The 24622-nt window shown below is 67.8% G+C and overlaps 2 protein-coding genes across 2 annotated transcripts; both read left to right on the top strand.

Annotated features, from left to right (window-relative positions):
• The first annotated feature begins 7609 nt into the window (after positions 1 to 7609).
• On the top strand, positions 7610 to 10104 carry ZNF683 (zinc finger protein 683). Its single transcript, XM_087760952.1, has 4 exons — positions 7610 to 7649; positions 7905 to 8620; positions 8943 to 9071; positions 9164 to 10104. The coding sequence occupies exons 2-4, from the start codon at positions 7955 to 7957 to the stop codon at positions 9446 to 9448; spliced, it is 1080 nt and encodes a 359-aa protein (XP_087617078.1). The 5' UTR covers positions 7610 to 7649; positions 7905 to 7954; the 3' UTR covers positions 9449 to 10104.
• A 4562-nt stretch (positions 10105 to 14666) lies between these two features.
• Positions 14667 to 22568, top strand: CRYBG2 (crystallin beta-gamma domain containing 2). The gene is made up of 19 exons (XM_087760937.1): positions 14667 to 16685; positions 17162 to 17209; positions 17311 to 17429; positions 17704 to 17860; positions 17965 to 18104; positions 18192 to 18318; positions 18629 to 18664; positions 18744 to 18871; positions 19092 to 19218; positions 19520 to 19662; positions 19741 to 19867; positions 19978 to 20010; positions 20124 to 20236; positions 20439 to 20568; positions 20716 to 20855; positions 20963 to 21086; positions 21642 to 21800; positions 22178 to 22337; positions 22480 to 22568. Exons 1-19 carry the CDS (start codon positions 14667 to 14669, stop codon positions 22566 to 22568), a joined length of 4119 nt encoding a protein of 1372 aa, XP_087617063.1.
• The last annotated feature ends 2054 nt before the right edge of the window (positions 22569 to 24622 follow it).

The raw sequence follows: 24622 nt of genomic DNA, 5'->3' as shown, positions 1-24622 counted from the left end.
GCCCCCCCCCGGGACTCGGCCCCCGCGGTAGCGCGGCGTGGGGCGGGGGGCTCCGTGCGGCGGCGGGGGAGCCCCCGGCAAAACCCCGCGGGGGGGGGGGGGGGTCCCGAGCGAGCGCCCCGCAGCCACGGGCCGCCGGCGCTGGCCGCGGTGCTGAACGGCGCCGGCCCTGTCCAGGGTCCTGCGCGGCCGCCGGGCGGCTGCCTTCCTCTTCCTCCTCCTCCTCCTCCTCCTGCCCTCCTCCTCCTCCTCCTGCCCTTCCTCCTCCTCCTCCTCCTCCTCTTATCTTCCTCCTCCTGCCTTCCTCCTCCTCCTCCTGCCCTTCCTCCTCCTGCCCTTCCTCCTCCTCCTCTTGTCTTCCTCCTCCTGCCTTCCTCCTCCTCCTCCTCCTGTCTTCCTCCTCCTGCCTTCCTCCTCCTCCTCCTGCCCTTCCTCCTCCCGCCCTTCCTTCTCCTCCTCCTCCTCTTGTCCTCCTCCTCCTGCCTTCCTCCTCCTCCTGCTGCCCTTCCTCCTCCTCCTCCTCTTGCCTTCCTCCTCCTCCTCTTGCCTTCCTCCTCCTCCTCCTTCTGCCATTCCTCCTGCCTTCCTCCTTCTCCTGCCCCCCACACCCCCCGCCCGCCACCGAGGCCACCCCCACCCGCGTTGCCCCTTCCCCGCAGAGCCGGGCAGCCCCGCCGGAATCCCACCCGCGGGGCTGGGGGGACGGCAGAGGAGGAGGAGGAGGAGGAAGATGGGCACCCCGGGGCAGGGAGACGGGTGAGCCTTCGGGAGGAGGCGGCCGGGGCTGGGGCAGAGCTGCCCCCCCGCCCGGCCGGGCCCTGCCGACCCCCGCAGCGCCGGTGAGCCGGGGGCCCACGGGACACGGGTGGAGCGGGAGGTGCCCGTCACCCCCCCGCAGCAGCCGTAATAACTCCACGACGCTCATAAGGTGTCACCTCGTCTTTACGCGGTTTTAATGGGGATAGACAGGGCGGGGGGAGGAAACTCCACGAGTGCCTTGTTCCCCTCAGTCTTGAGACCCGTCCCCAAAGGCAACGAGCAGCCCCTCGGCGGCGACCGCAGGAGAGCGGAGTCCGGCCGGGTGCCTCCCGATCCCCATTCCCACCCGCGACCAGGCTGCGGCAGCCTGCGGGGCTCCCTGCCCGGGCTCCGGAGGGGACGCCGGGCTGGGGACAGTCTTGGCAAGTGGGGAGCCACGACGCGTGTTCACGCTAGCTCGCCTCCACGCTCCCCTCTCCCTGCCGGCACCGGCGGCTGGCCCGCGTGGGGGGATCCGCTGCGGGACCGTCGTGGCGGCTGCGGGAGCTGGGGTGCAGTGGGCACCCTCTCCCAGCCAGCCAGCCCGCGGGTTGCATTCGTTCTCATTCTCCTGTTTGCGGGGTAATTGGGGCGAGAGGAAAGAGGAGGATAAAAAACCCCCGAGACTTGCGGGAGACCCCTCCGCGTGGCTCCGTTCCTCTCGGCTCATCCCTCCTTCCAGCCCATCTCCTTCCCCACTCCCCCTCTTTCGCCCAGTGCTTGGGGAGGGCAGAGCCGCCTGCTTGCGCGTTTCGCTCCCGCGCTTCTGCAAAAAAAGCCCGCGAGCGACCCCCGCCCACTCGTGGGGGAGAAGGAGCGAGCCCCCAACAAGCCCCCGGCCCTGCCCAGCGCCAAAGTTTGCAGAGCACCCTGCAAACGGCTCCGTCCTTCCCGTCCCCGGAGGGGACACCCCGACGCCAGCGCCCACGCAGCCTGGGGACCGCGTCCCAGGGCAGACAGGACACCCTGCAGCGGGGCGGGAGGTGGGCAGAGGCGGGAGGGTGCAGGGGAAGGATGTGGCGAGGAATCAGCCCTTGCTTTCTCCAAAATGAATCCTTCAGAACATAATCCGTCGCCCCGCGCACCACCTTCCTCCCCCCAGCCCCTTCCTGATGGCGGGCAGGGACCGGCAGCCCCCGAGATGCTTTCCTGTAGCTGTTTAAACTCAGCAGCAGGTTTCTCAGCATCCCCCCATTTCTGCCCGTCCTCGGTGACTTTCCATCCGAGCGACGCAGCCACATTCCCGAGCACGGCGCTTCCAGGCAGCTTCCCTTTACGTCCCCCGGCCCGGTGACAGCCCTGCAGCAGCGGCGGCCCCACGCCATATTTCTGTGTGGGGTGTATTTGTTTTGGGGGCCTGTTGAATGGCAAACGCGAACGGGAAGGGGACTCCTTCCTGTTCTTTCAGAGCCGGTCGCTGTGCCCTGCGCGGCTTCAAGGGAACAGCCAGCAAAGCGGCTGCTTTCACAAATAATGGCTTCATTAGATTGAAAGAAGTGGACAGTGACCTCGCCGAAATGGACTTTCTGACCCCTGCTGACCTCTGGCCCCGGCTCTGACAGCCTGTAAATCTTCCCCCTCACGGCACGGCCGGGGCAAGGGCAGGCGGTGCTGTGCCGGAGCCAGCGCCGGTGGTGCTGCCCACGGTCCGGCATCGCAAGCAGCACGGGGCTGCCTGGCTCTGGCCCCACTGCCAGGTCCTGAGCCCTGCAGGATGAGGCCCCGGGGTATGAAAAACCCAGGCACATGGGTCACAGCTTTGGCAGAGGTGGGGACCGCTGTCCTCAATGCGCTGCAGACCCCATCAGGGGCTGGGTCCAGGGAGCTGAAGGGCCCTGGGAATGGTGTCACCGGGGCTGTGGCTCCAGCACCATCTCCCGGCACAGGCACCATCACCACCTGCCGTCAGGAAGGCAGAGACCCGCTCAAAAGCGGCCTCTGAGTCCCGGTTGGGGACAGCTGAGCCCGTTCCCCTGCCCATCGCACAGCCGCAGCCCGCCCGGCTGCACACAGACACCCACAAACCGCCCGCAGCGCTCACCTCCGCCTCCCTGCGTGGGCACAGCCCCCTCCCTGCCGCCCCCAGCGCCTCCCTCCCCACCCGCACAACCCGGGGTGCTGCCGACCACCGCACGGCCTCGCCACCCCGTCTGCTGGTGGAGAAACTGAGGCACAACGGGGATCCGTGGGCAGCTGTGCAATGGGAACCCATGCCGGGCTCTCCACGCCGGCTCGGTGCCCTGAGCTCCCCAAGACTGGCACTTGCCCGCCACAGCACAGCCCCGGTGCCGGCAGCGAGCCCCTCACGTCCCAGAGCCACCCACCTCCCTCCTCCCCATCCTTGCATGCTCGCCGCTGACCTTTGGCTACAAAGCAATCAATAACAGAGGCCGCAGTGCCGCTCCTCCCCCTCGCCGGCCCCCTGCACCCCCCACTCGCCCCGTGCCTCTAACGAGCCCGGCCGGGATCGAGGGATGCTCCTGTACCTCCCAGCGCAGGGGACACGGGGCTGGGGGTGCATTGACCTACCGGAGACACAGGTGTGCTCCCAAGGGCGTCCTAACCAGGCACCTCCTTCCCAACACCCCACAAATTCTCCCCTGGGGCTGCTTTCCAGCTCCGGGGTGTCGGTGGGTGCCCCACACCTCTGGCTTTGGGGCTCTGGGTCCCCACCGTGGGGGTGGAGCGGGGCCGCCCTGCTGCCATCAGAAACGGGGCTCCCCAGGGCATCAGCACATGGCGAGGGAAGGGCAAGGAGCGTGCCCATGGGGTGACCCGCCGGGACGCTGCCCGGTGCCAGGCTTCCCCGCGGCCTCGCTGCCTTTGGGATAGGGCAGAAGGGGGTGAAGGCAGGTAGAGACGGGCCGGGCCGGGAGCGATGGGTCGTGCCCGAATGCAGCAGCTCCTCTCCATATCCCCAGCTCCCTTCGATAAAAGCCTCCGGGCAGCAGCTGATCGATCAGCTGCAGAGCAGGGATTGATCAGGATTTCAGCCCCATACATATTCCTGCTCTCTGATAAAGGGAAATCGATAGCTGAAAGAGATATTCCTCTGAGGCAGCAGCCTCCAGCAGACCGGGGCTCACAAGCCTTCCCTTGCCCCCGAAATCCCCCCACCCCGGTTCAAGCCTTGCTCCCCCCGACAACAAACCCAGGCAGTGGGAGAGAAAATTGTGTTGGGGAGCCGGGCTGGGAGGACCACAGCAGGACAGCGGGGAGAGGAGGCAGAGCCCCTTCTCCCATGGCTGAATCTCACCTCCCAAAGCATCGGCCTGCCCTGCATCTTCTTCCTGCCACCGGTGGCCTGGCAGAGGGGGGGTTTCCTCCTTCTCAGGGTGCTAAAGACACCCCCAGCCAAAGCCCTGGGCAGGGGGAGCCCAGGGAAGCCAGGCAGCGGGCACACCCGCAGCCCATCACCTCCAAACGCCAGCAGCTGTGACCGACACCGCTCACCCTCAGCCCCTTCCCCAGTGCTGAGTCCTGGAAACTCACTGCAGGTGTGGCCGAAGCAGCACCCTCCAGGTGCCTGTCCCATGGCGACGGCGTGGGGGCACCCAGTGGTCACCCGGGGGGAGCTCTGCCTGCAGGCGATACAGCCCTGTGTGCCCAGGGGTGCAAATGGGCACAGGGGCTCAACCCCCCCAAAACACAGCCCGAGGGGGTGGTGTGGGTCCGGGTCAGCCCAGATGGACCCTTCTCATGTCCCTGCTCCTGCCGTGCCTCAGTTTACCTACCTGTAAAATGGGCCTCATGCCCAGGAGCTTTCAGGTGCTTTGAGACCACGCATGGGGAGATGCCCTGTGCCCCTTTCATAGGGACAGTCCCCAGCTCAGCGTCACCCAGGGGAGCCCAGGGGCTGCGGTGGCTCTGTCCCTGCTATGGCAGCTGGCCCGAGAGCCCTGGGGACACAGGCAAAGGCCTTTCCTGGCAAGCGGTGTCCGAGCATCCCCGTCTCCATGTGCTGCTGCAGAGACCCAACACGCTCGGTGCACCTCGGCAAGCCCCCGCTCTCCCCGCCGGGTGCCAGGGCGGCCAGACCTGAAGCCATTTCTTATCAACACCCCGGGTTATTTTAAGCTCTCGGGCCCTTCCAGGAAAACCCAACTCGCACGAAGCAAGAAAGGGCCGGGAAGGGCTGGGGTGTTGCTGAAAAGCACCTGCTGCCAGGGCCGCCCCTGCGCCGAGAACAACCGCAGGCCAAGGGGGGCACGGGGGGGCTGGGGACCCCCTGTCCCAACCCCTGGGCATGGGGAGGCCACCGGCACCCTACGCTGCCAGGAATCCTGGCTGCATCGATGGCCCAGGGACGGGTGCTGCCAGGGTGCCAGCAACATCCCTGTTCGCTGGAGGAGCCGAGGTGGGGGGGTGCGGGGGCGTTGGACAGGTCACACACAGCATGAGCGTGTCAGGCCTCAGCTCCGGCCGTGCGCTGGCGAGCTGCTGCTGCCGGGGACGCTTATCTTGAGCCATCGCGGGCAGGCAGGGAAGGTGTGAAATTTTGGAGGTGAAGATGCTCAGGTGCCGAGCAGCACCGAGTGGGTGCAGTGAGCTCAGGGTGCAGGCAGGGCGGATGGTGGTGCCTGCTGTATTTTTGAAGTGCTGGCAGGGAGGAAGCGGTGACATCTCTTTGCGGTCCCCAAGCACTCGCCGTCCCAGCCTCCCTGTCCCCAGCACCCAGCACCCCTCTTCCTCCTCCCTCCTTCCCTGCTGGCGGGCTGCTAACCAGTGCCTGGGTGCTCGTAACACACCCAAAGACCTGCAAACCTGTCCCCCGGGCACCCTTGGGCCCCCAATCATCCCCCCAGCACCCTGCCATCCCCTCCTTGGGTACTCCATCATCCCCCCAGCACCCTGACCCCCCCCCGGGGGCACCCTGTAACCCCCCCCAGCACCCTGTCGTCCCCTCCAGGCTCTGCAGCCCCCGGCTCTCCCCAGGGCACTGGGGTGCTCTGGGGTCCCGGGACGCACATCCCCGTCCCAGCCCTGCCTCGCCCCCTGCCAGCCCCGGCACTATTTTTGTCTCATGGCTTGCTCTCTCTCTCAGCCTCCCTTTATTTTCCCTTCCCCTTCTCGCTGTCACCTTCCCGTTTCCCCCTGACCCGAGGGAGGGGGGCAGCAGGGCCCCCCTGCAGCCCGCGCCCCCGGTGCTGTGGGGCTCCCTCCAGCCCCGGGGTCTCGCCCCGGGTGCTGCGGCTGAACCCGTCCCTGTCCCCGCAGCCTGCCCCGCACCACGTCCCTCCCTTTGCACACAGTGACTCAAGGCCCGGGCTTGCCCCAGCGTCCCTCCAGTTCCCCCAGTGCCTGGGGAACTGGTTTGCCCCGGGAAGGACCCTCCCCAGCGCTGACTAAATCCTCCCCGGCCAGCCCCGGCGGTGCTGGGGGACGCGGCAGGGAGCTCCTGCTTCCCACAGAGCCGCAGCCAGCTGGCTTGGCTGGTTTGGCACGTACACACGCTTGCACATGCTTGCACACACACGCACACGCTTGCACACACACACTCACACATTGCAGCCTGCCCCGCTCCTCCCAGGACCTTCCCATCGCCGCCCCTCACAGGAGCCCATGGCGCTGGAGGGATGCAGGGGCCAGATCCTGCTCCTGTGCCAGGGCCATGAGGATGGGGGGCGTTCAGCCATCCTCGGGCTCCCTGGGGCCACTGGGGACCCCTCCGTGTCCCCTCTGTCTCTGGGGCTGTTCCCAAGGGGTACACTGGTACCACTGGTACTCACTGGCACCACCGCAGAAGCGGGGCCGTGGCCCTGGGGCAGCCAGGCAGGAGCTGCCGGCGTTCCCCTTCTCCAGGGAAAGGCTGCGGCTGCGGCTGCGGCTGCAGGACCCCATGCAGGAAACTTTCCTCCCGAAGCAAACTGGTGTGAAAGGAGGTTTCTGCCCCAAACCCCTTCCTCTGCCCCTCCCCACCTGGTCACGTTTTGCACATGGTTTCTCAAGCCACCGCGTTCCCCATGAAGGGCACTGGAGGGAGGCCAGAGGCTCCAGTGAAACCCAGCAGAGAAGGAGAAATGAGCTTTTTCTGGTCTTCCCCGGTGGGGCAGTTTTTTGGGAAGTACTGGAGTGGGTGTGGGACTCGTCCCCTCCCCTGTCACAGGAGTCCCCACCTGGGGCTGCCGCCACAGCTGGGAGCTGCTGTGTGCGCTCGCTGAGCACTTCTTCAAAGTGGTGATCGTGTTAGCCACCAGTAGGTTTCAGAGTTAACACCCTGTTTAAGGGGAGCCATTCATGTGGTCTCAGCTGTCGGCCAGCCCTGCTGAGGCTGCTGCCACTCCTGGCACTTTCTCAGGCTCCCAGTGCAGCCTCGGGTGGCTGAGGTCCCTCTGTCCCTGTGGTGGGTGGCGATGGCACCTCTGCCACCCTGGGCTGGGGCAGGAGAGCCCAGTTGTGTCAGGCTTGGAGCCCTGCTGCATCCCCATCCCGCACGGCTCCCAGTGTCACCAGTGCCCCCAGTGCCAGGCTCAGCCCTCTGTCCCCATCCCCGCATGGGGTGTTTTGGCCAGCGGCAGCGGGGGCAGGCGGGAGGCTGGGGAGGGGACAGTGACCTCCCACTGCTTTCCTGGGGATTTTCTGCTCCTGGGGGACCCGGTCGTGGTGTCACCAGTGCTGGGCCATGCCCTGGTGAGGGAACCAACTCCCCGGCTGTGGGGCTGTGGCTGTTAGAGACAAGCCGGTCCCACCTCCTCCTCTTCCTCCCCGTGAAGAGGCTTCACATCACCTCTCCAAATTTAGCAAAGGTCCCCAAATGCAGAGGTTTCCTGTTCGCTCACTCTCAGCAGCCGCTAAACCGTAACGTGGCGGCAGTCAGGGTCATCGGCGGCTGCGGTGCTGGAGCGGAGCAGGTAGGAGCCAAACTGCCCCAAGCTGTGGGGCCGCGCGCCTGGCAGAGCCCCCCCACAGCGGAGCCTCCCCTGCCGCCCCTTGCAGCTGCCTGCACCCCTGGCCCCACGAATCCGGCAGCGGGTGCTTCTGCCTGTCCCCGCAGACACAGCTTTGCTCCTGCCTGTGCTTGGCTCCCCGCCACCAGCCCCTTGTCCCCAAGCTCCCCGTCCCCCCCGGGCTCCCCACTGACCCCCCGGCTGCTCCTCTGCCCGCAGCCCCCGATGCCACCAGGGCCACCAGCTGCGGGACCCCCGCGGGGCTGGACATGGCCCCTTCGCCACCGCGGCCGCTCTGCACCGAAGATGTCTCCACCAGCAGCACAGGGGAGGAGGAGATGAGAGCCAAGGCCGAAGAGCTGCAGGGAGCCGTGGAGGGCTGGAGGAAGCCCTTTGGCCAAGCGGAGCTGGTGCTGGTGGGGGCCCGGCCGTCCCCCGCGCTGCTGCCCAGGGAGCTGAGGCTCTGCCTGGGCAGCCTTTGCCCGCTCCTCCTGCCCCGGCCGTGCCTCTGCCTCTGCGGCACCCGCTGCCCCCCGCTCCTGCCGGCCCTGCGGCCCGCGCCACCCCTCGCCCACCTGGGTGACATGGGGACCCTGGCATCACCTTCACAGGGCTGCGGCGGTGCCCTCCTCCAGCTGCCACCCTGCCTGTGGCCATGTGGGACCCTCCTGCCCCCCGAGCAGGGTGCTCCCGGGCTGCCAAAGCCACTGGTGGGATTTCTCCAGCTCCCCCAAGGGCCTTTCCCCTTCCCCAGATGCAGGGCAGGGGGGTGCCCACCGCCGGCGGGGGGGATGCCCCACTCTGCCCCGCAGCCGGAGGGGCCCAGCCACAGCGTGGCCAAGCCCAGGCTGCACCCACAGGAGAAGGACGGTGGCAGGAGCAAGTACGAGTGCAACGTCTGCACCAAGAGCTTCGGGCAGCTCTCCAACCTCAAGGTACCCGGGGTGCCCCGGCGCCCGCTCTCCCCCCCAGCCTGGCAGCACACCCCTCCTGCACCCTTAGGGTCAGCCCGCGCTGGGGACGGGGGGCAGCGGGGGCTTGTCCCAGCTGTGCGGGCCGGGTGTTGCGGGCCTCTCCCCGTGCCTCAGTTTCCCCCCAGCAAAGTGTGCATCGGCATGGAGTGCTCTGAGATGGGCTGCGGATGTACCCCTCTGTGCTCCAGCCATGCCCTGCGCCCTGCCGGGGTTGCGGGATGCTCCAGAAGGGGGGGCTGGGGCTCCCCGGGTGCCCCCCCGTAGCCCCGTGCCCCCCTGGCAGGTCCACCTGAGGGTGCACAGCGGCGAGCGGCCCTTCCAGTGCCCCATCTGCAAGAAGCGCTTCACGCAGCTGGCACACCTGCAGAAGCACCGGCTGGTGCACACCGGTGAGAAGCCCCACCAGTGTCCGGTAGGTGCCTGCTGGCTGCTGGGAGGGTGGGTGGGGGTCCCGAGCCAGGGTGCAGCACCCACCCCGAGCCCCCCATCCTCTCACCCCCGCAGATGTGCTACAAGCGCTTCAGCAGCAGCAGCAACCTGAAGACCCACCTGCGGCTGCACTCGGGCGAGAAGCCCTTCCAGTGCCACCAGTGCCACAGCCGCTTCTCCCAGCACATCCACCTCCAGCTCCACTGCCGTCTGCACCAGTGCCGGCAGCCAGCCCCTGGCCCCCCACTCCCCCACAGCTGCTTCGCCCAGGCCCATGGGTGCCCCAGCCGGGATGCCGGCTGGCCGGAGCAGGAGGAGGAGGGGGGGCGCCGGCCCCACCGGGCTGTGGTGCTGCTGTAGGGCTTTGTGCTGAGGTGGGCAGGGGTGGACGTGGGGACCCGCCATGGTGTCCCCAGGCAGCAGCAGTGTCCCCCGGCGGGGCCTGTCTGAGCTGGGACGGCCCCGGGGGCTGCGCAGGTTGGGGCTGCCCCCAGCCCCGGACCCTCAGGGCCAGGAGGAGCCACCGCCATCATCCAGTGCAGCCCCCAGCTCCATCAACGCTGCCCCAGCGCCGGGGACAAGGACAGAGGAGGGTCCCTCCAAAGCACCAAGCAGCCCCCTGTCCCCGAAGCCATGGGGATGGCATCCCCCGGCCAGCCTGAGGTCCCAGGCCATGCCCACACACCCACCCGACAGCATTACTGTCCCGGGGCTGTGCCTGGGGTGCGACAAACCCCCCTTTCCACAGAAGAACCTTTAATTTCTCAGCCCCCCCAGTCTCAGGCGCACCCTGAGCTCCCAGTGTGCCACCACGGCCCTGCCTGTCACTGCTTTCGCTGGCTTGGTGCCACCGCCGAACCCTCCCCGGCTCTGTCCGGGGGTGCCAGGCCAAGGTGGGCATCTCCATCTCTGATGCCTCTGGGTGCTGCTCCCTGCATCCTGCCGGCACCCCGAGCGTCGTGCTGACACCCAAAGGAGACTATGGCCCCGGCTGTCCTCACCTGCTGCCGAGGCTGGGGCCGGTGAGCGGCACCCCTCCTGTGATTTTATTCAATAAACATTTCTGCCTCTGCAGCTCACCCTCCCTTGGCAGGGCCCAGCCCGGTGGAGCTCCCCAGGGAGGGGAGAGAAGGTCCCCAGGGTCCCCGGGACATCGCCGCGGGTGTCCCTTGGGAGGGCATGGCCGCGGGATGGAGCCACTTCCTCCTGGGCCAGGGGCTGGCAGGGCTCCCCAGGGCCCCTGGGGGCCCTGTTTGTCCCCGTGGCTCTGGGGGCAATCGGGCTGATCCCCCCACCCAGGGACCGGCGCAGGGGGGGCTTCAGAGACCTGGCGTGTCTTCGGAACGGGCAAAGCTGGCGCAGCGGTGGGCAGAGGGCGGCAGAGCCATGAGCTCCCTGTCCTCAGCCAGACCCCGGCGCTGCTGGCCAAGGTGCGGAGGGAGCTCGGGTCTGCTTCGGTTTCCCTGGCACGTGAGCGGTGGCACCGAGAGCTGGGTGGCCCCGGGCACTCCAACCAGAGCTGAACTGTGTCCGCTTGCACTGGGCCAGTGGTGGCCGAGGAGGCTCCTGGGCTGGGCCAGCATCCGGGAGTGGTCGCCCCGGGGTAAGGCTGGCACCATGGCGGGGCACCCACAGGTGCTGGGGAGGAGCAGGAGGGCAGGGCAAGGATACAGGGCGGGTGCTGGCTCTGCTGTTGCCCCAAGCCCTACGGGGAAAGGGCCCTGCACCCCGGGGTCAAGTCTCCCGCAGTGGCCCAGGGCCACCGTTACCCCTGCTCCATCCCCAAGCCAGCACAAAGCCACCCGAGAGCTCTCCGAGACCTCCCAGCGCTGGGAGCCTCTTGGGAACGCGCCGCAGTGCCTGATCCCCACGTGGCCGAGGAACCCGGGAGCGATCACGGCCCTGGGGACCCCCAGCCCCTCACCGCAGCATGTCAGGACCCCGCCAGCCCCACGGCCCAGCCGAGCCGGTGCCTTGGCAGGCTGGCGGTGCAGAGCCGGGCGCTGAGATCCCCTCCAAGGTTATGATCGCCCTCATCGAGATGGGTGGTGGGGAGGGGGTGGCCGGGCAGGGGGCTGGGGGGCCCAGAGCCACCCAGGCCATCCAGGCTCCCTCCTGGCGCTGCTGAGTCGGAGGAAACGAAGGAGCTGGGTGCTGGGGAACCAGCCTGACCGGCTCCCCGGCTGTCAGCACCTGAGGAATGCCAAACCTGCGCTGCGCCAGGGCTGGGTGCTCAGGGCTGGGTGCTCGCTGAGGGCTGGGTGCTCACCGGGTGACTCTGCCGGTCCGCCCAGCTGCGGCGTGCAGGGAGCAGCACCCCCAGCCCCGCTCGGCACAGCACGGCACCCCGCTCGCCACCCGGCCGGTGCAGTGGGACCCTCAGCCGGCAGGTACGTGGGGGTGCAGGCTGTGGGGCCCCTGGGTGCAGGGTGCTGCCCAGGCCGGCCTGGCTTGCATGGGTGCTGGCAGGGAGGGAGGCTTTGCAGTGCTGGGAGCCGGAGGGCGCTGGTGCTCCCATCCCGGCTGCCACCTGTGCGGGCTACCCAGTGCTTGGACCCATGCCCCGGCTTGGTGGGTGCTGGGATGGGTCCCTGCTCATCCAGGACTGGGATCGGCACAGGCCGGGGAGGGGGGACGGGGCTGGGAGGTGGGGGATGAGCCCAGCTCTGCCCCTCTCAGCTTCAGCCCCTGACATCGGGGGGCTGCTGGGGTTGTAACCCCGCTCCGACCACCACAGTGCGTCCCCAGAGCCACCGGAGCGAGCCAGGGCTCCTCCACCTCCGGTGGCCTCGTGACCCAGGCTGGGGGGACAGGGCAGCCCGCTGTCCCCCTCCTCCCTGCCGGGCACGCGGCCACCAGTGACAGGGCTTGGCGAGGGGAGGCAGGGGCGGCGAGGGGAGGTGGCGGTTCGCCTGCCCTTGTTATGAACCCCAGCCTGCGCAGCAGCCACCCAAACCAAATCCTTGATTTTCCTGAAGGCGGCAGGTCCGCTCTCACCCCGCGGTGATGGGGCTCAGCCCAACGTGGCCGGAGGCTCGGCTTAATCCGTGGTCTCCAGCTCAAAGGCAGCCACAGCCGCTGCCCTTGTCCCCTCTGTCTCTTCTGAATATTAAACGGCACCTTGCACCTTTTGCTTGGGTGCTGGGAGACCCTTTGGGATGACAGGAGGCAGCAAACGAGCTGAGCGCGTTGGCTTGGCTTGGCCAGGGGGGATTAATTAGCCGTGCCAGGTACCCCGGTGTGGCAACACTGCTGGGACCCAGCGTGGCATGTCCTAGCAGGTAGGGATGGCTGGCAGGAGTAGCTGGGAGGCTGCAGGGTTTTATCCTTGTGTCCTTGTGTCCTCATGTCCTTGACCCACTGTTGCAATAGGAAATACTCTAGCAAAAACTGGGGTGCTGGGGCAGAGCAGGGCTCCGGGGCAAGCTCCGTTCCCAGGGCCAGTGGGGCACCGGGTGGCCCAGGGTGGCACCGGGTGCTGGATCCAGCTGCAGGGATGGGGTGCGAAAGACAGACCTGGAGATCTTCGGAAATCCGGCTCTGGGCAAGAGGCAGACGTGATGCTGAGTCAGCAGCTCCCGCCTCCCCCCAGCGCCCCGGTGCTGCATGGAGCTGGCGTCCCTGTCCTGGTGCCACCCCGGGGCCACGGGCACGGCGGGGCTGGGCACTGCCAGCAAGTGCTTGAGAAACCAGCGCTGAAGCAAGCCCGGGGTGCAATCAGGTGCCAGGCGGCTCCGGCTCCAGCTCCGGTGGGACAGCAATATTGCAGGGCAGAGAGGGGCTGCGTCCCTGTGCAAACCGCGCTGCCCTGGCACCGCCGCCCCTGGCAGGAGCTTTGCCGCTGCGGGGGTCCCTGCGTGCCACCGCGGAGCCCCCGGCTCCCTCCAGCCTGACCCTGCTGATGTCCATTTGCTCCGACACCCGGGTTGTCCCCAGCACATTTAAGCAGCTTTTCCTCCGCGCTGCCGAGTGCACCCATCCCTCCTCCACTGGCGGGTGCTGTGGCCCTGGGGATCCAGCTGTGGCTTTGCCCATGCAGATGTGCGGCCCCGCCCAGGCTGGTCCCAGCCTCCAGCGGTGCTGACTGTCCCAGACGAGGTCTCATCACCTCCTGGAAAATGACACAAACTCTTCCTATCTGCACCGGCAAGACCTGCCGGGCCGGGGAGAGCAAGATGCGGAGGGCGTGTGGCGGGCTGGCAGAAGGGGCAGGCAGCTGCCTGCACCCGGCGCTTTTCTGCCTGCCCTCTGCCTCCCCGACCTCCCTTAGGGACTGGTAAAGCCCAGCCTGCAGCCGTTGGAGGGAGCCCAGCCCCAGGTGGTGCAGGATGAGGCCCTCTCCCGAGGTGCCCCCCCCGGGGAAACCAGCCCTGGGGGCTGTGCAGGCAGGTGTCCCCGTCCCCGGCCGGGACACCCCGAGCTCAGCCTGTCCTCGGGCTGAGCCCAAAGCCCTGTCGTCCCTGCCGCTGTCCCCGTAGCCGGGCGGTGACACCGAACTGCGCCTAATTGGGAGATGCCGAGATGCTGGCGCGCTTCCGGCTCCCTCCCCGGCACCTGCTGCGTCAGCGGCTTCCCAAACCCAGCAATAAACCCTCCTGGGGCAGGGACACAGCCACGGCACAGCGACGCCTCCGCCGGCATCCCCCCGAGCCGAGGCAGCACGGGTGTCCCTGTCCCATGCCCTGCGCCCCGGGGACCACAGCGGTGCCCACCCTGCAGCACCGAATACAAGGGCGCGGGAGCCGAGTGCTGGGTACCAAGTGCTGGGTACCAGCTTGGATCAGGGTGCAAGCGCTGGGCGATCAGTGCCGCTCATTTTCTCGTGCCGATGGGGCTGCAGAGGCGGACGGAGCCACCCCACCTTTGCCGATCAGCAAGAGGGAAGGGTCAAGGGAAGATGCTGCTCAGGTCCCCACCTCCTCCTGCGAACCCCACGGCTGCCCCGGCCCCGGTCCCGCTCCTGGTGCCGGCCAGGCCCTTTTCCCCCACGGAACAGCTTCCCTGTTGCTTTTTGGGCTTGTTTGTTTGCTGCATTTGCTGACTCGGCGCAGCCCTGCTGCCCGCCTGACTCATCCTGCAGCTCGGCGCACGGCATGGCTCGGGGCACGGCCCGGCCCGGCTGGATCCTGCACACTCACCTGCGCTGTGCCGGCCCGCCGGGCTCTGCCGGAGCCCACCTTGGCGGCGTGGTGGAGGTCACCACCATCTCTGCTGGATGCAGAAGTGTTGGTGTGGGCAGGCAGAGGGGCCCACGGTGCCCCCCACGCCGCCCCCCACGCCCTGCCTGTGCCAGGATGGATGACATGAGCACCCCGAGAACTGCAGAGCCCCAAAGCCACCTCCTGTGCGCATGGGACCCCCCCAAAAATGTTCTGCAGGGTCAGAGGGAGGTCTAGGGGGTTTTAGGGTCTGGTTCGGGGCCCAGGGCTGGTCCCTGCAGGGTGGTTTCTGCTCAGCTCTCCCAGGGTCTCCTTCTCTCCCTGCAGCTCTGCCAGCCCCAGCACAGCAGCCGCAGGGGCCAAGCCCGGCAGCGCGGGGTGTTACGGGGCCGCGGCAGCTCCCTCTCTGGCCCCCCGGCATGGATTCGCCATTCCGGCACACCAAGACCAAGGGCTTCGTCTCCAGCGCGGAGCTGAGCATGAAGCAAGCGGTGCCGAGCGCGCCGGGGCCTGAGGGCAGGTCCCGCTTCCAGAAGGTCTCACTGGTGTCACGGCGGCTGGAGAGCACGGGGAGCACACGGGGCCGGGAGGGGAGTCCCTCCCGCGTCTCCCTCCTGCTGCAGGCCTGGGAGAGGGAGATCGTGGAGAAGACAGCGGCCGGCTCCACCACCCTGACGCACCGGGAACGCTCGTCCTCCGTCAACCTACTCAAGGACTTCACCGCGCACGGCCCCATCTTCTCGCAGGTGTATTCCCCTGCGCAGAAGCCCCGGCGGCAGGACGAGAGGGGGAAGGTGGGGGCTGGCGGAGGCGGTGGTGGTATCCCTCCACCGGTGGGTGCCCCCCGTGAGATGCCCGTGCACAGGGAGAGCTACGTGCACGGCACCCTCCTCCCCACCCGACCTGCCGAGCACCCTGCAGGGGGTCCCGGCGAGGGTCCCAGTGCTCCGTGTGGGGCCGAGCCCGGCCACGTCTCTGCCCTGCCCAAGGCCAGGCACATCACCGTGCTGCGGACGGGCAGGGATGCAGCCAGGCCTGAGCCGGGGCTGGCGGAGGGAAGGGAAGCCCAAAATGGGCTGCACAATGCTGCTGACGCCACGACGGCCCTGCCGCAGCCGGAGAGCCGCGAGCAGGACAGCAGCAGCTTTGCTGGGGCTGCAGCGGGCAGCGAGAGCTCGCCGGGCACCGCGGAGACCACCGGGCTCCCGACCGAGGGATCCCCCGGGGAGAAGCACTCACCACAAGCTGAAGCTGCGCCGGCAAACACAGCCCTGAGAGACGGTGACAGGCCTGGGGACCCACAAACCAGTATAACCAGCTCCCCACAGTGTCCCTCGGCGGACGCCAGCAGCCAGGCGGATCTGGCTGGCGCAGGAGAGGAAAGCACGGCAGACGGGGATGGTGCCATTTCAGCCATGCCACCGAGGACAGAGAGCCCCCCGGGAGCTGGCAGCACTCCCGAAAACCCCTCCTTGGATGCGAGTGATGCTCCAGAGCCTTCATCCGAAGCACCAGCATCTCCAAAGGCTGAGGTTGAGTTGGAGGGGGGTGAGACGACGGGGGACCCCCAGGGCACGGCCCAAGAGCCCAAGAGCAGCCCAGATCCCCCCACTGAGCCCCCGGCCCAGGACCCACGGGCCGAGAGCCCCCCAGACGTGACCGAGGAGGACCCTGAGCTGCTGGTGGACATGGAGATCTTCGTGGACACGCTGCGCAACATGGAGCCCTCGGAGATGCGGAAGGCTCCCAAGGCCCCGCGCCAGCCGCGGCCGTCATCGCTGGGCCGCTGTGCCGCTCTGCCCCCAATCCACGAGGACCACGTGGCCCCCCGCGCCCCCGTCTCCCTACCCGAGGCCCTGCGCGAGCTGCTGGCGCGGGGCCCGGCGGGGCGGCGGGAGGAGGCCCCCAAGGAGGAGGTGGAGCTCGAGAACCCCTACCTGAGCCCTGATGAGCAGGCACCGGTGGGGACCCTCCATGGGGCACTTGGGGACAGCACTGCCAGCAATGGCTGGGTGGAGGGGGGCTCACTCCCGGGGACACCAAGGCAGGTGGGAGCGGAGGAAAAGGCCAAACCGGTGGCTGGGGGCTTGGCCGAGCGGAGCGTGCTCTTCCGAGGGAACGTCCTCAAGGGCATGGCGCTGCTCTCCCACTTCTTGGAGCACCGGGCGGCTGCAGCCGATGAGGGGAAGCCCTACTCACGCCTGGACAACAGTGTGCTCTACAGCCGCTTCGTCTCCCCCAGCACCACCCCGCTCGAGCTGCCCAGCAGGGATGGTGCGGGCACGGGCTCACCCATCCCTGGGGACCACAACGGGCTGGGCCCTGGGGACCACCCTGGCCCCGAGATGGCCGTGCTGGAAGCCCTGAATCCTGGCTGCATCCCTCCTATCACGGAAGAGCCAGAGAGTGCCATGGCCCTGTGCCCCGCTGATGTCCTGGTGAGTGAATCCCGCAGCGCGGCGCCTGGGGAGATGCTCTGCCCTCCTGGGCACATGCGGAGGTGGTGGGGTCTGAACCCCCAGAGCATCTTTCTCTGTTCCCAGCACATGGCTTGTGCTTCCCATCAGAGAAGGCGTGGGGTGAAAGTCCTCAGTGTGATGGGAGGGTACAGGGATGGGTAATGGGAGGGCACTGGGATGAGTGACGGAAGGGTACCAGGTCAAGTGATGGGAGGGTGCCACCAAGGATGATGGGAGGGACGCGGGGCGGTGAGCGGAGGGGCCCGGGGCAGGCGGGGAGGCTGATCCCCAGCAGTGCAGGAACGCTCGAGGTGTGGCTGCTCGGGGCGGTGGGAGGGATTGGCAGACGCCAGATGCGAGGCTGAGCTTGCGGCTTCCTTGGGCTGCGGGAGATGGCTGGTGCAGCCGATGGCCCTCCGCGCTCCTCACACACCCATCCCCTTGGGTCTTCACAGCAGGAGGACCAGGAGGGCTTCAAGAAGATCAACACGAGACCTGGCAAGGTACAGGGAGCGTGGTGGTGCTGGGCTGCGCTGGCCGGCTGGGGCACGGTGCGTTGCGTTGCGGCATGGTAGCATCTCTCCACTGTGTCACCCCCTCCCAGATCATCCTCTTCTCCGAGGCCGGCTTTGCGGGCCAGAAACGGGAAATCTGGGGCGATGTCCCCGATGCCACATCCTGGGAGCTCTCGCACACCATCTCCATCCGGGTCATCCGAGGCGGGTAGGGGACGGCAGCAGGGCGAGGACATGTGGTGAGGACGCGGAGGGAGGGCTTGGCCGGGGCTCGTGCACTCCCCGTGCCGGGGACGGCGGCCGAGTCCCAGCCTGGGGTTCAGGAGTGACTGTCCCGCCAGTGCTAATTACTGTGGCTGCGATCCAGCATTGTGGCGGTGGCAGGACGTCCCCACCCACGCGCTGCCCTGAGGCTCCCAATGGTTGCGGGGCTGCAGATAAAAGCAGGATTTCCCCCCCCTTTGCTCCCACCCCGCTCCCAGGTGGGTGATGTACGAGAAGCCACGGTTTCACGGGCGCAAGTGCGTGCTGGCCGAGGGGGACGTGGAGATCGACAACCCCTGGACGGCGTATGGGGAGAGCGGGCAGCCCTGCGGCAGCCGGCCCTTCCGCATCGGCTCCTTCAAGAGGGTGGTGCGGGTGAGCACACGGACCCCCCCGAGCCCCCCGCTCCCTGCCATGGCTCCCAGTGCCTGGCAAGTGGGGGTGCCGGACCCCCGTAACGCTGCTCTGCCCCACGCCAGGATTACCGCACCCCCGAGATCAGCCTGTTTGCGGACGAGAATGGCGAAGGCACCCGGCTGAAGTTCACCGACTCGGCCGAGGACACCCGCACGCGGGGCCAGGCGCTCACCGCCGCCTCCATCATCGTCCACTCGGGCTTGTGAGTGGGACTGCGGTGATGGGTGGGCACTGGGTGGGCTCCAGCACGGGCTGGAGCAGGCCATGATGCCTTCCCCGTCTTCCCCAGGTGGCTGGTTTACTCCAAGCCTTTCTTTGACGATGACCCCTACGTTTTGGAGCCAGGCGGGTACCCCAATTTAAAGGCTTGGGGAGCAAAGGACCCCTCCATCTGCTCCATGCACCCCATCAGGCTGGTGAGTGCCGGTTGCTGGAGCGTTACTGGTTACCGTGGTGCTGGGGCCATATCCAGCCCTGGGCATGACAGGCGAGAGCATCTCCCAGCGGTTCCCGGTTCACATCAGTGAGAGCTCGGTATGGAAATGTGCCGATCATGGCTCTGGGAAGTGCTCCTGTGGGTTAGTGGTGAAGGAAAGCAACAAAGCAAAGCCCAGAAGAGCTTGGTTTTGAATGACAATGACCCAAAAAACAGCACAGGCTCTAAAGGGGGTGGTCAGATGCCCCCTTCTGCCACCGTGGCCTCACTGGGGCTCCTTCTCCTTCCAGGGCTGCCCCGTCGTGGAGAGACCCGGTGAGCCGCAGGTGAGTGCCAGGCCAGCGCCCGGGGAGGCCGTGGGACCGGGACGGCCGTGGGACCGTGCTCACCCTGCTGTGTCCCCAGGTGCTGATCTACGAGGCTGCCGGTTTCCAGGGCCGCAGCTTCACCATCAGCCGAGACATCTACGACGTGAAGCGCCTGCCTGGGCCAGCGCTGCCCACCGTGGGCTCCCTGCAAGTCCTGGGTGGCTGGTGAGTGGCGCAGGGTGGGCAATCCCAGCTGGAGCAGGCTGGGAAGGTGACAGTCGCCCCCAGGAAAGGGCTCGGAGGAGCTGCCTGGAGCTGTGGGATGGCCACAGGCAGCTCGGGGCAGAGGGTGGCACTGGAGAGGCGTGGATGGTGTCCCCGCATCCTGGCACGTGGAAATCCTCCACTCTGAAGACCTCACCGCCCACATCTGTCTGTGCCACAGCTGGGTTGGCTACGAGAAGGAGGGCTTCCGTGGCCACCAGTACCTGCTGGAGGAAGGGGAGTACCAGGACTGGAGGCAGTGGGGCGGCTACAGCAAGGAGCTGGTGTCCTTACGGCTGATACGGACGGTGAGGGCAGGGGTGGTGGCATTGCCTGGGGACAGACCCAGTGTGGGCAGGGAGAGCCAGACCCCTGGTCCCATCCTCATCCCCAAAAGGGAGCCTTCCCTGACTGCGTCGGACAGCTGGGCATGGCCTGAGTTCCCCCAAACTCATCACACGCAGAGGCCTCGGTGGCCAGAGCTGCTCCCACCCTCCCTGGGGTCCCTGAGGCCAGGCAGGAGCCCGGCTGAGTGTGTGGAGAGCGCGTGGCCCGCAGCCCCTTCCCCCAACAGACCGAGGGGCTCGGGGGGGCTCCCTCTCCCCGCAGGACTTCTCGGACCCGGCGCTGGTCCTCTTCGAGGCCATGGACTTCGAGGAGGGCCCAAGCGTGGAGCTGAGCGAGGCGCTCCCTGACACGCAGCTGGCCGGCTATGGCACCGTCACCCAGTCCATCCACGTGCTGAGCGGCGTGTGAGTGTGGGGACGGGGTGGAGGGGGGACAGGGGGACAGATGGGGGGGCTGAGCCGGCACCCACGTTTTCCTGGCAGGTGGGTGGCCTACGAGGGCACCAACTTCTCGGGCGAGCAGTACATCCTGGAGAAGGGGGTGTACCGCAGCTGCGAAGACTGGGGCGCCACGGATTGCCACATCGCCTCGGCACAGCCCATCCTGCAGGTGGGAACACCGGACCCCCCCCTTCGCCGCAGCACCCGCCGGCGCGCACGGGGCTGGCGCGGGCCGGGCCGGGGCAAGACACCAACCAGCCCCACTCTGTCTGCTTCCAGGTCGGGGAACACAACCTCCATTTCGTCTCCAAGGTCAGGGGCGGCAGATGGGGAGGGGGACGTGCCCCCCTGGGGGATGCGGCCCCTTGCGGGGCGGTAGTGATGCTTTGCCCCCCTCACTGAGCCCCTCCGCTCCCCCTCCCCAGATCTTGCTCTTCTCAGAGCCCGACTTCTTGGGGGACCACGTTGCCTTCGAGGAAGACCAGGACGCCCTGCCCACCGCCTTCGTCCCGCGCTCCTGCAGAGTCCGCGGGGGCAGGTAGGGTGTCCCGGGGCCTCGCCGCCTCCGGCCGGGGCCGGGAACGGGGTCAGGAACAGGGACGTTGCCTCGGCCAGCAGCCCCACAGGTGCCCACGGGGCTCCCCGGGAGGGTGGGCAGGAGAGGGCGGCTGGGGGTCCCCAGGAGGGATGGATGCCCACCACAGTGGCCGCGTCAGCCCGGGCACACTCCTCTCCGCCAGCTGGATCCTGTTCGACGGGCAGGCCTTTGCCGGGGAGCAGCACGTGCTGTCCGAAGGCGAGTACCCCACGCTCAGCGCCATGGGCTGCCTCTCCTCCACCGCCATCCGCTCCTTGAAGAAGGTCCCGGTGGTGAGTGCCGCCAGCGCGGGGGCAGAAAGCCCCCAGGAACCCCCTTTCTCCCCTCCCACGGGTTCCCCTGGCGCTGGCTTCTGCACCCATGGGTGCTGGCTCCTCCAGCTTGCCCCCCTCACGCCTCGTCTCTCCCCCATCCTGCAGTTTTTCTCGGAGCCCTCCATCTTCCTGCACGGGCTGGAGTGTTTTGAGGGGAAGGAGATCGAGCTGAACAACGAAGTGCGGAGTCTCCAGGCAGAGGGTTTCAACAACCACGTGCTGTCGGTGCGCGTCAAAGGCGGGATGTAAGTGAGCCCCAGCCCTGCTCTCCCCCGGCCGGCGGGTGCTGTCTGCCTGCCTGGGGGTGACCGTGCTCTGCCCATCCTGTCCCATCCCATCCTGTCCCCCACAGCTGGGTGCTGTGCGAACACGGTGACTTCCGAGGGCGCCAGTGGCTGCTGGACTGCACCGAAATCACCAACTGGCTGACGTACAGCGGGCTCCAGCACGTGGGATCGCTCTACCCCATCCGCCAGGTGAGCGCTGGGACGGGACGGGGCGCTGGCACTCGGGGGTGAACCCCAAAACCCCGAGGCAGGCGGCTCACAAGGAGCTGAGGAGCCCCGATGGCTGGGAGGAGGACATGGTAGCGGCTCCGGGTGAGCTGGGGGGCAGCGCGGCACGGCCGGGGAGCAGCAGCACGCTGCCAACAGCTCTGGCCCATGAAAGGTGCTGCCAGCCCAGCACCGTCACCCCCAGATCCCTGTCCCCCGCCCTGGGAGTGGCCGCTGTGGTGGCGAAACGCTCCCCGTGGGCAGGCGCCTTGCAAAACACCCCAGCATCCTGGCGGGGAGAGCCGTGCCCCTGCCAGCTCCGAGAGACAGGCCAGGGCCACAGCCGTCACCCTCGGGAGAGGCAGGGACCTCCGGGGGGGGACGAGGAGGACCCCCGGGCAGCCGCCGCAGGGGCCCAGGCCCTCCCTTCCCAAAGCCGCAAGCCGGGTGAGGCCCTTCCTCGGCCACCGCAGCGCGCGGGGCCGGAGGTGCAGGCGGCAGGGCTTGCCGGTGCAAAGCAGGTCTCTCTCTTTCCAGAGACGGATCCATTTCCGCATCAGGAGCCGGGAGCTGGGGCTCTACCTCTCCGTTCCTGACGACGTGGAGGACATGAAAGCGGGACGCGTGGTGGTCTCCAGCCTCGGCGAGCAGAGCAGCTCCGTCTGGTACTACGAGGACGGGCTGATCAAGAACCAGGTCAGGGCTCAGGTGTGACAGCCAGCGCCGCGGAGGGGACCGGGAAGCCCCCGGCAGGACTCCTGTGGGGTCCTCCCCACCCCGCAGCGATCTTTTAGGGTTTATAGCAGCTTTTCCCAGCATCTGACCTCAGCCTCGTCCCCAAAGATCAGTTGATTCTCTCCTCCCATGTCTCTTCTGGAGACGCAAAGGCACCTCTGCCTCCCCTGAGGGGTTTTCAACACCTTAATCATTCTTGCCTCTCCCTGAGAGGTTTTCCATGTCCCACTCCAGAACCAGCTGCATTTACAGGGAAACACCTCCAAGCTCCAAGCCTTTGCGCTGGGCGGAGGTGGTGGAGAGGAGCGGGCTGACCTGGCCACCGCCTCTCCTTGCAGGTGGCCCCCAACATGAGCCTGCAGGTCATCGGGCCGGCTGGGAAGGGCGCGAAGGCTGTGCTGTGGTCCGAGACCCGGATGCCACGTCAGACCTGGAGCGTCGATTCTCAGGGACGGATCCACAGCCAGATGTTCGAGGACATGATCCTCGATATAAAGGGTGAGGCCTTGGTGCCGGCACAGGGGCTGCTTTCCCAGAGACCCCCAAAAACGGGGTGTTTGGCCGTGAGAGGGGGCACCCACCCCTTCGCCGCCATCAGGAGCGCGGTCTGCCCTCCTGAAACCCTCCCCTCGCTCCGCAGGGGGCCGATCCTACGACCGGGACCACGCCATCGTTTGGGACGTGGCTGAGGAAAGACCCACGCAGATCTGGGACCTAGAGGTGCTATGAGGGGGTGGCCCTCCCGCCCAGAGGTGCCACGGGGCAGGACGGGGATGCCCCGCCAGCATCCCCGCACCAGGGCGGGAGGCCTCCTACCCCACGCATGCCGCACCCCAAAGACCCCTCTGCCCCGGCTGCTGGCGTGAAAGCGGCCTCCGTCACGAGGGGGAACCACCCCGCCTCCCTCCCGGGGAGCCACGTATGTGGCTCACGAAGGACCCCACGGGCGCGACCGGCGCAGGACTCTCTGGAGAGCGGCAGAGCCCCTTCCCCGCCAGCTTCCCCCTCCGAACTGTATTTATGTACCTGTGTAAGATACAGCCCCCCTCGTCCAGGCCAGCTCTGCCAGGGTGGTTGGTGTCCTTGTCCTTGTCCTTGCACTGGCCGCAGCCTGGCAGCCCCCACACCGAGGAGCTGCCCCCCATCCCAGCACCTTGTCCCCCTGCCAGCCCCAGGCCCAATCCTGCTCCCGGGACGGGAGCCCAGTGCCCTCTACTGTCCACAAGCAGCACCGGGGCCCTGGGTTTTGAGAAGGGAGGCGCAGGCCAAGCTGTGCCCCCGGGGAGCACCGGGGGCTGCGGGACCCCTCCAGCCCCAGCTCGGGGGGAGCCCAGCCTGCCCGCGCTGCGGGCTCGGGGCTGTTCCACTCCTGTCACCCCAGGGCAAGCTCTGCCTCAGCAGCGTTCAGCGTCTGCGCCGCAGAGCTGCGTCACGGCTCAGGTTGCTCGTCTTCGAGGTCCCTGGGACAGAGGTCTTCTCCGCCTGGGTGAGGGCAGGAGCTCCCCGGGGATGTGACGCAGAGCCAGGAGGGACATGGGGCGAGAAATCCACGCAGCGAGACATCAAGCGCTTCTCTCCTCGCTGCCGGGGAGGGGAGACGGCTGCCGGCGAGGGCCCGGTTTGCTGAGCAGGTTGAGCCCAGTTTAGGGAGAGTTGCTGCAGTCGGGCAGTGACTGCTTATCAACCCCGCAGCGAGACCGGGCTGTTCTGGCGATGACAGGCACCTCCCCGGAGGCTTCCTTGGGCACGCAAAGGTCCCTCCATCAGGCGTCTCCAGCCGGCCAGCGACTGCTCTGGCTCTTGGCAACAGCCGGCATCAGACGTCTATTTTCATGCTGAAACGTGTCCCCAGTTGCCCCAGGACCTGCTGGGGCAGGAGGACACCTAACCACAGGACAGGAGAGCGGAGCGTGCTGCGTAGGGACACCCAGCTCCCACGTGCTCCTCTGCCAAGCAGGCTCTTGCTGGCCCGAGCCCAAACCGCTGCCTGCAGGCAGGGCAACAGGCAGGGCAACAGGCAGGGCAACAGGCAGGGCAACAGGCAGGGCAACAGGCAGGGCAACAGGCAGGGCAACAGGCAGGGCAACAGGCAGGGCTGCGCTTCCACTGGCTGCTCGGAGAGGGCAATGCCAGGCGTGCAGAGCCAACAGGCACACGGATACCGACTGCCAGGGTAAGCACCGCAACCCCATCCCCAAACCGTGAGAGAAATGCTGGCGAGAAGGCAGAGGAGACCACCAGAGAACGGGGAACGAGGACCCAGGAGACACGCAGGGAGGATGCTGCCACCCTGTAGAAGGCCCGTGGTGCTGCTTAGGCACCTGGAAGCCGCGGAGGGACGTCAAAACACACAAGCTCAGCCCGGCTAGGGGAGTAGGGACGCTGCCGAGGGGGAAAATCCTCCGCCTCTCAGCGGAGACTCCCGCCCGCACGCCAGGCCGCGCCTGACAGAAACTGACTCATCCCCTCACCCGCCCTTATATACCCCCCGCCAGGCCGGGATTGGCTAATAGCAGGGAGCTTGGCAGCGTCGGATTGGTGGGAAGCACAAGCCCCTGCGATGGGATTGGCCAGGACTCAGCCGTGGGGTTGAGGGCGGTGCTGTTGGGGACCGCCCGGCCGGTGGGGGGCGCTGTTTGCGCGTGTCGGCACTAGGCCCCGGTCCCGGCCCCGAGGCCCCGCCCCGGGCCTATGCCCGGGGCCGGGCCTCGGGGCCGGGACCGGGGCCGCCGGTGCTTCTCGGTCCCACGGACCCCCCCCAGTTACGAACCGCGGAGACGATC

Source organism: Nipponia nippon, unplaced genomic scaffold, assembly GCF_047370975.1.
Source record: "Nipponia nippon isolate SJK-2023a ecotype South Korea unplaced genomic scaffold, ASM4737097v1 scaffold_23, whole genome shotgun sequence".
NCBI classification, from domain to species: Eukaryota; Metazoa; Chordata; class Aves; order Pelecaniformes; family Threskiornithidae; genus Nipponia; species Nipponia nippon.
Note: the sequence above shows the minus strand (reverse complement) of the source record. Positions and strands in the feature narration are given on the sequence as shown.

Coding starts and splice junctions, on each gene's coding strand:
- CRYBG2 (XM_087760937.1), top strand. CDS start 14,667: ATGGATTCGCCATTCCGGCACACCAAGACCAAGGGCTTCGTCTCCAGC. Junction 17,210..17,310: donor TCAACACGAGACCTGGCAAG/GTACAGGGAGCG, acceptor ACCCCCTCCCAG/ATCATCCTCTTCTCCGAGGC. Junction 17,430..17,703: donor ATCCGGGTCATCCGAGGCGG/GTAGGGGACGGC, acceptor CCCCGCTCCCAG/GTGGGTGATGTACGAGAAGC.
- ZNF683 (XM_087760952.1), top strand. CDS start 7,955: ATGGCCCCTTCGCCACCGCGGCCGCTCTGCACCGAAGATGTCTCCACC. Junction 8,621..8,942: donor GGCAGCTCTCCAACCTCAAG/GTACCCGGGGTG, acceptor CCCCCCTGGCAG/GTCCACCTGAGGGTGCACAG. Junction 9,072..9,163: donor AGAAGCCCCACCAGTGTCCG/GTAGGTGCCTGC, acceptor TCACCCCCGCAG/ATGTGCTACAAGCGCTTCAG.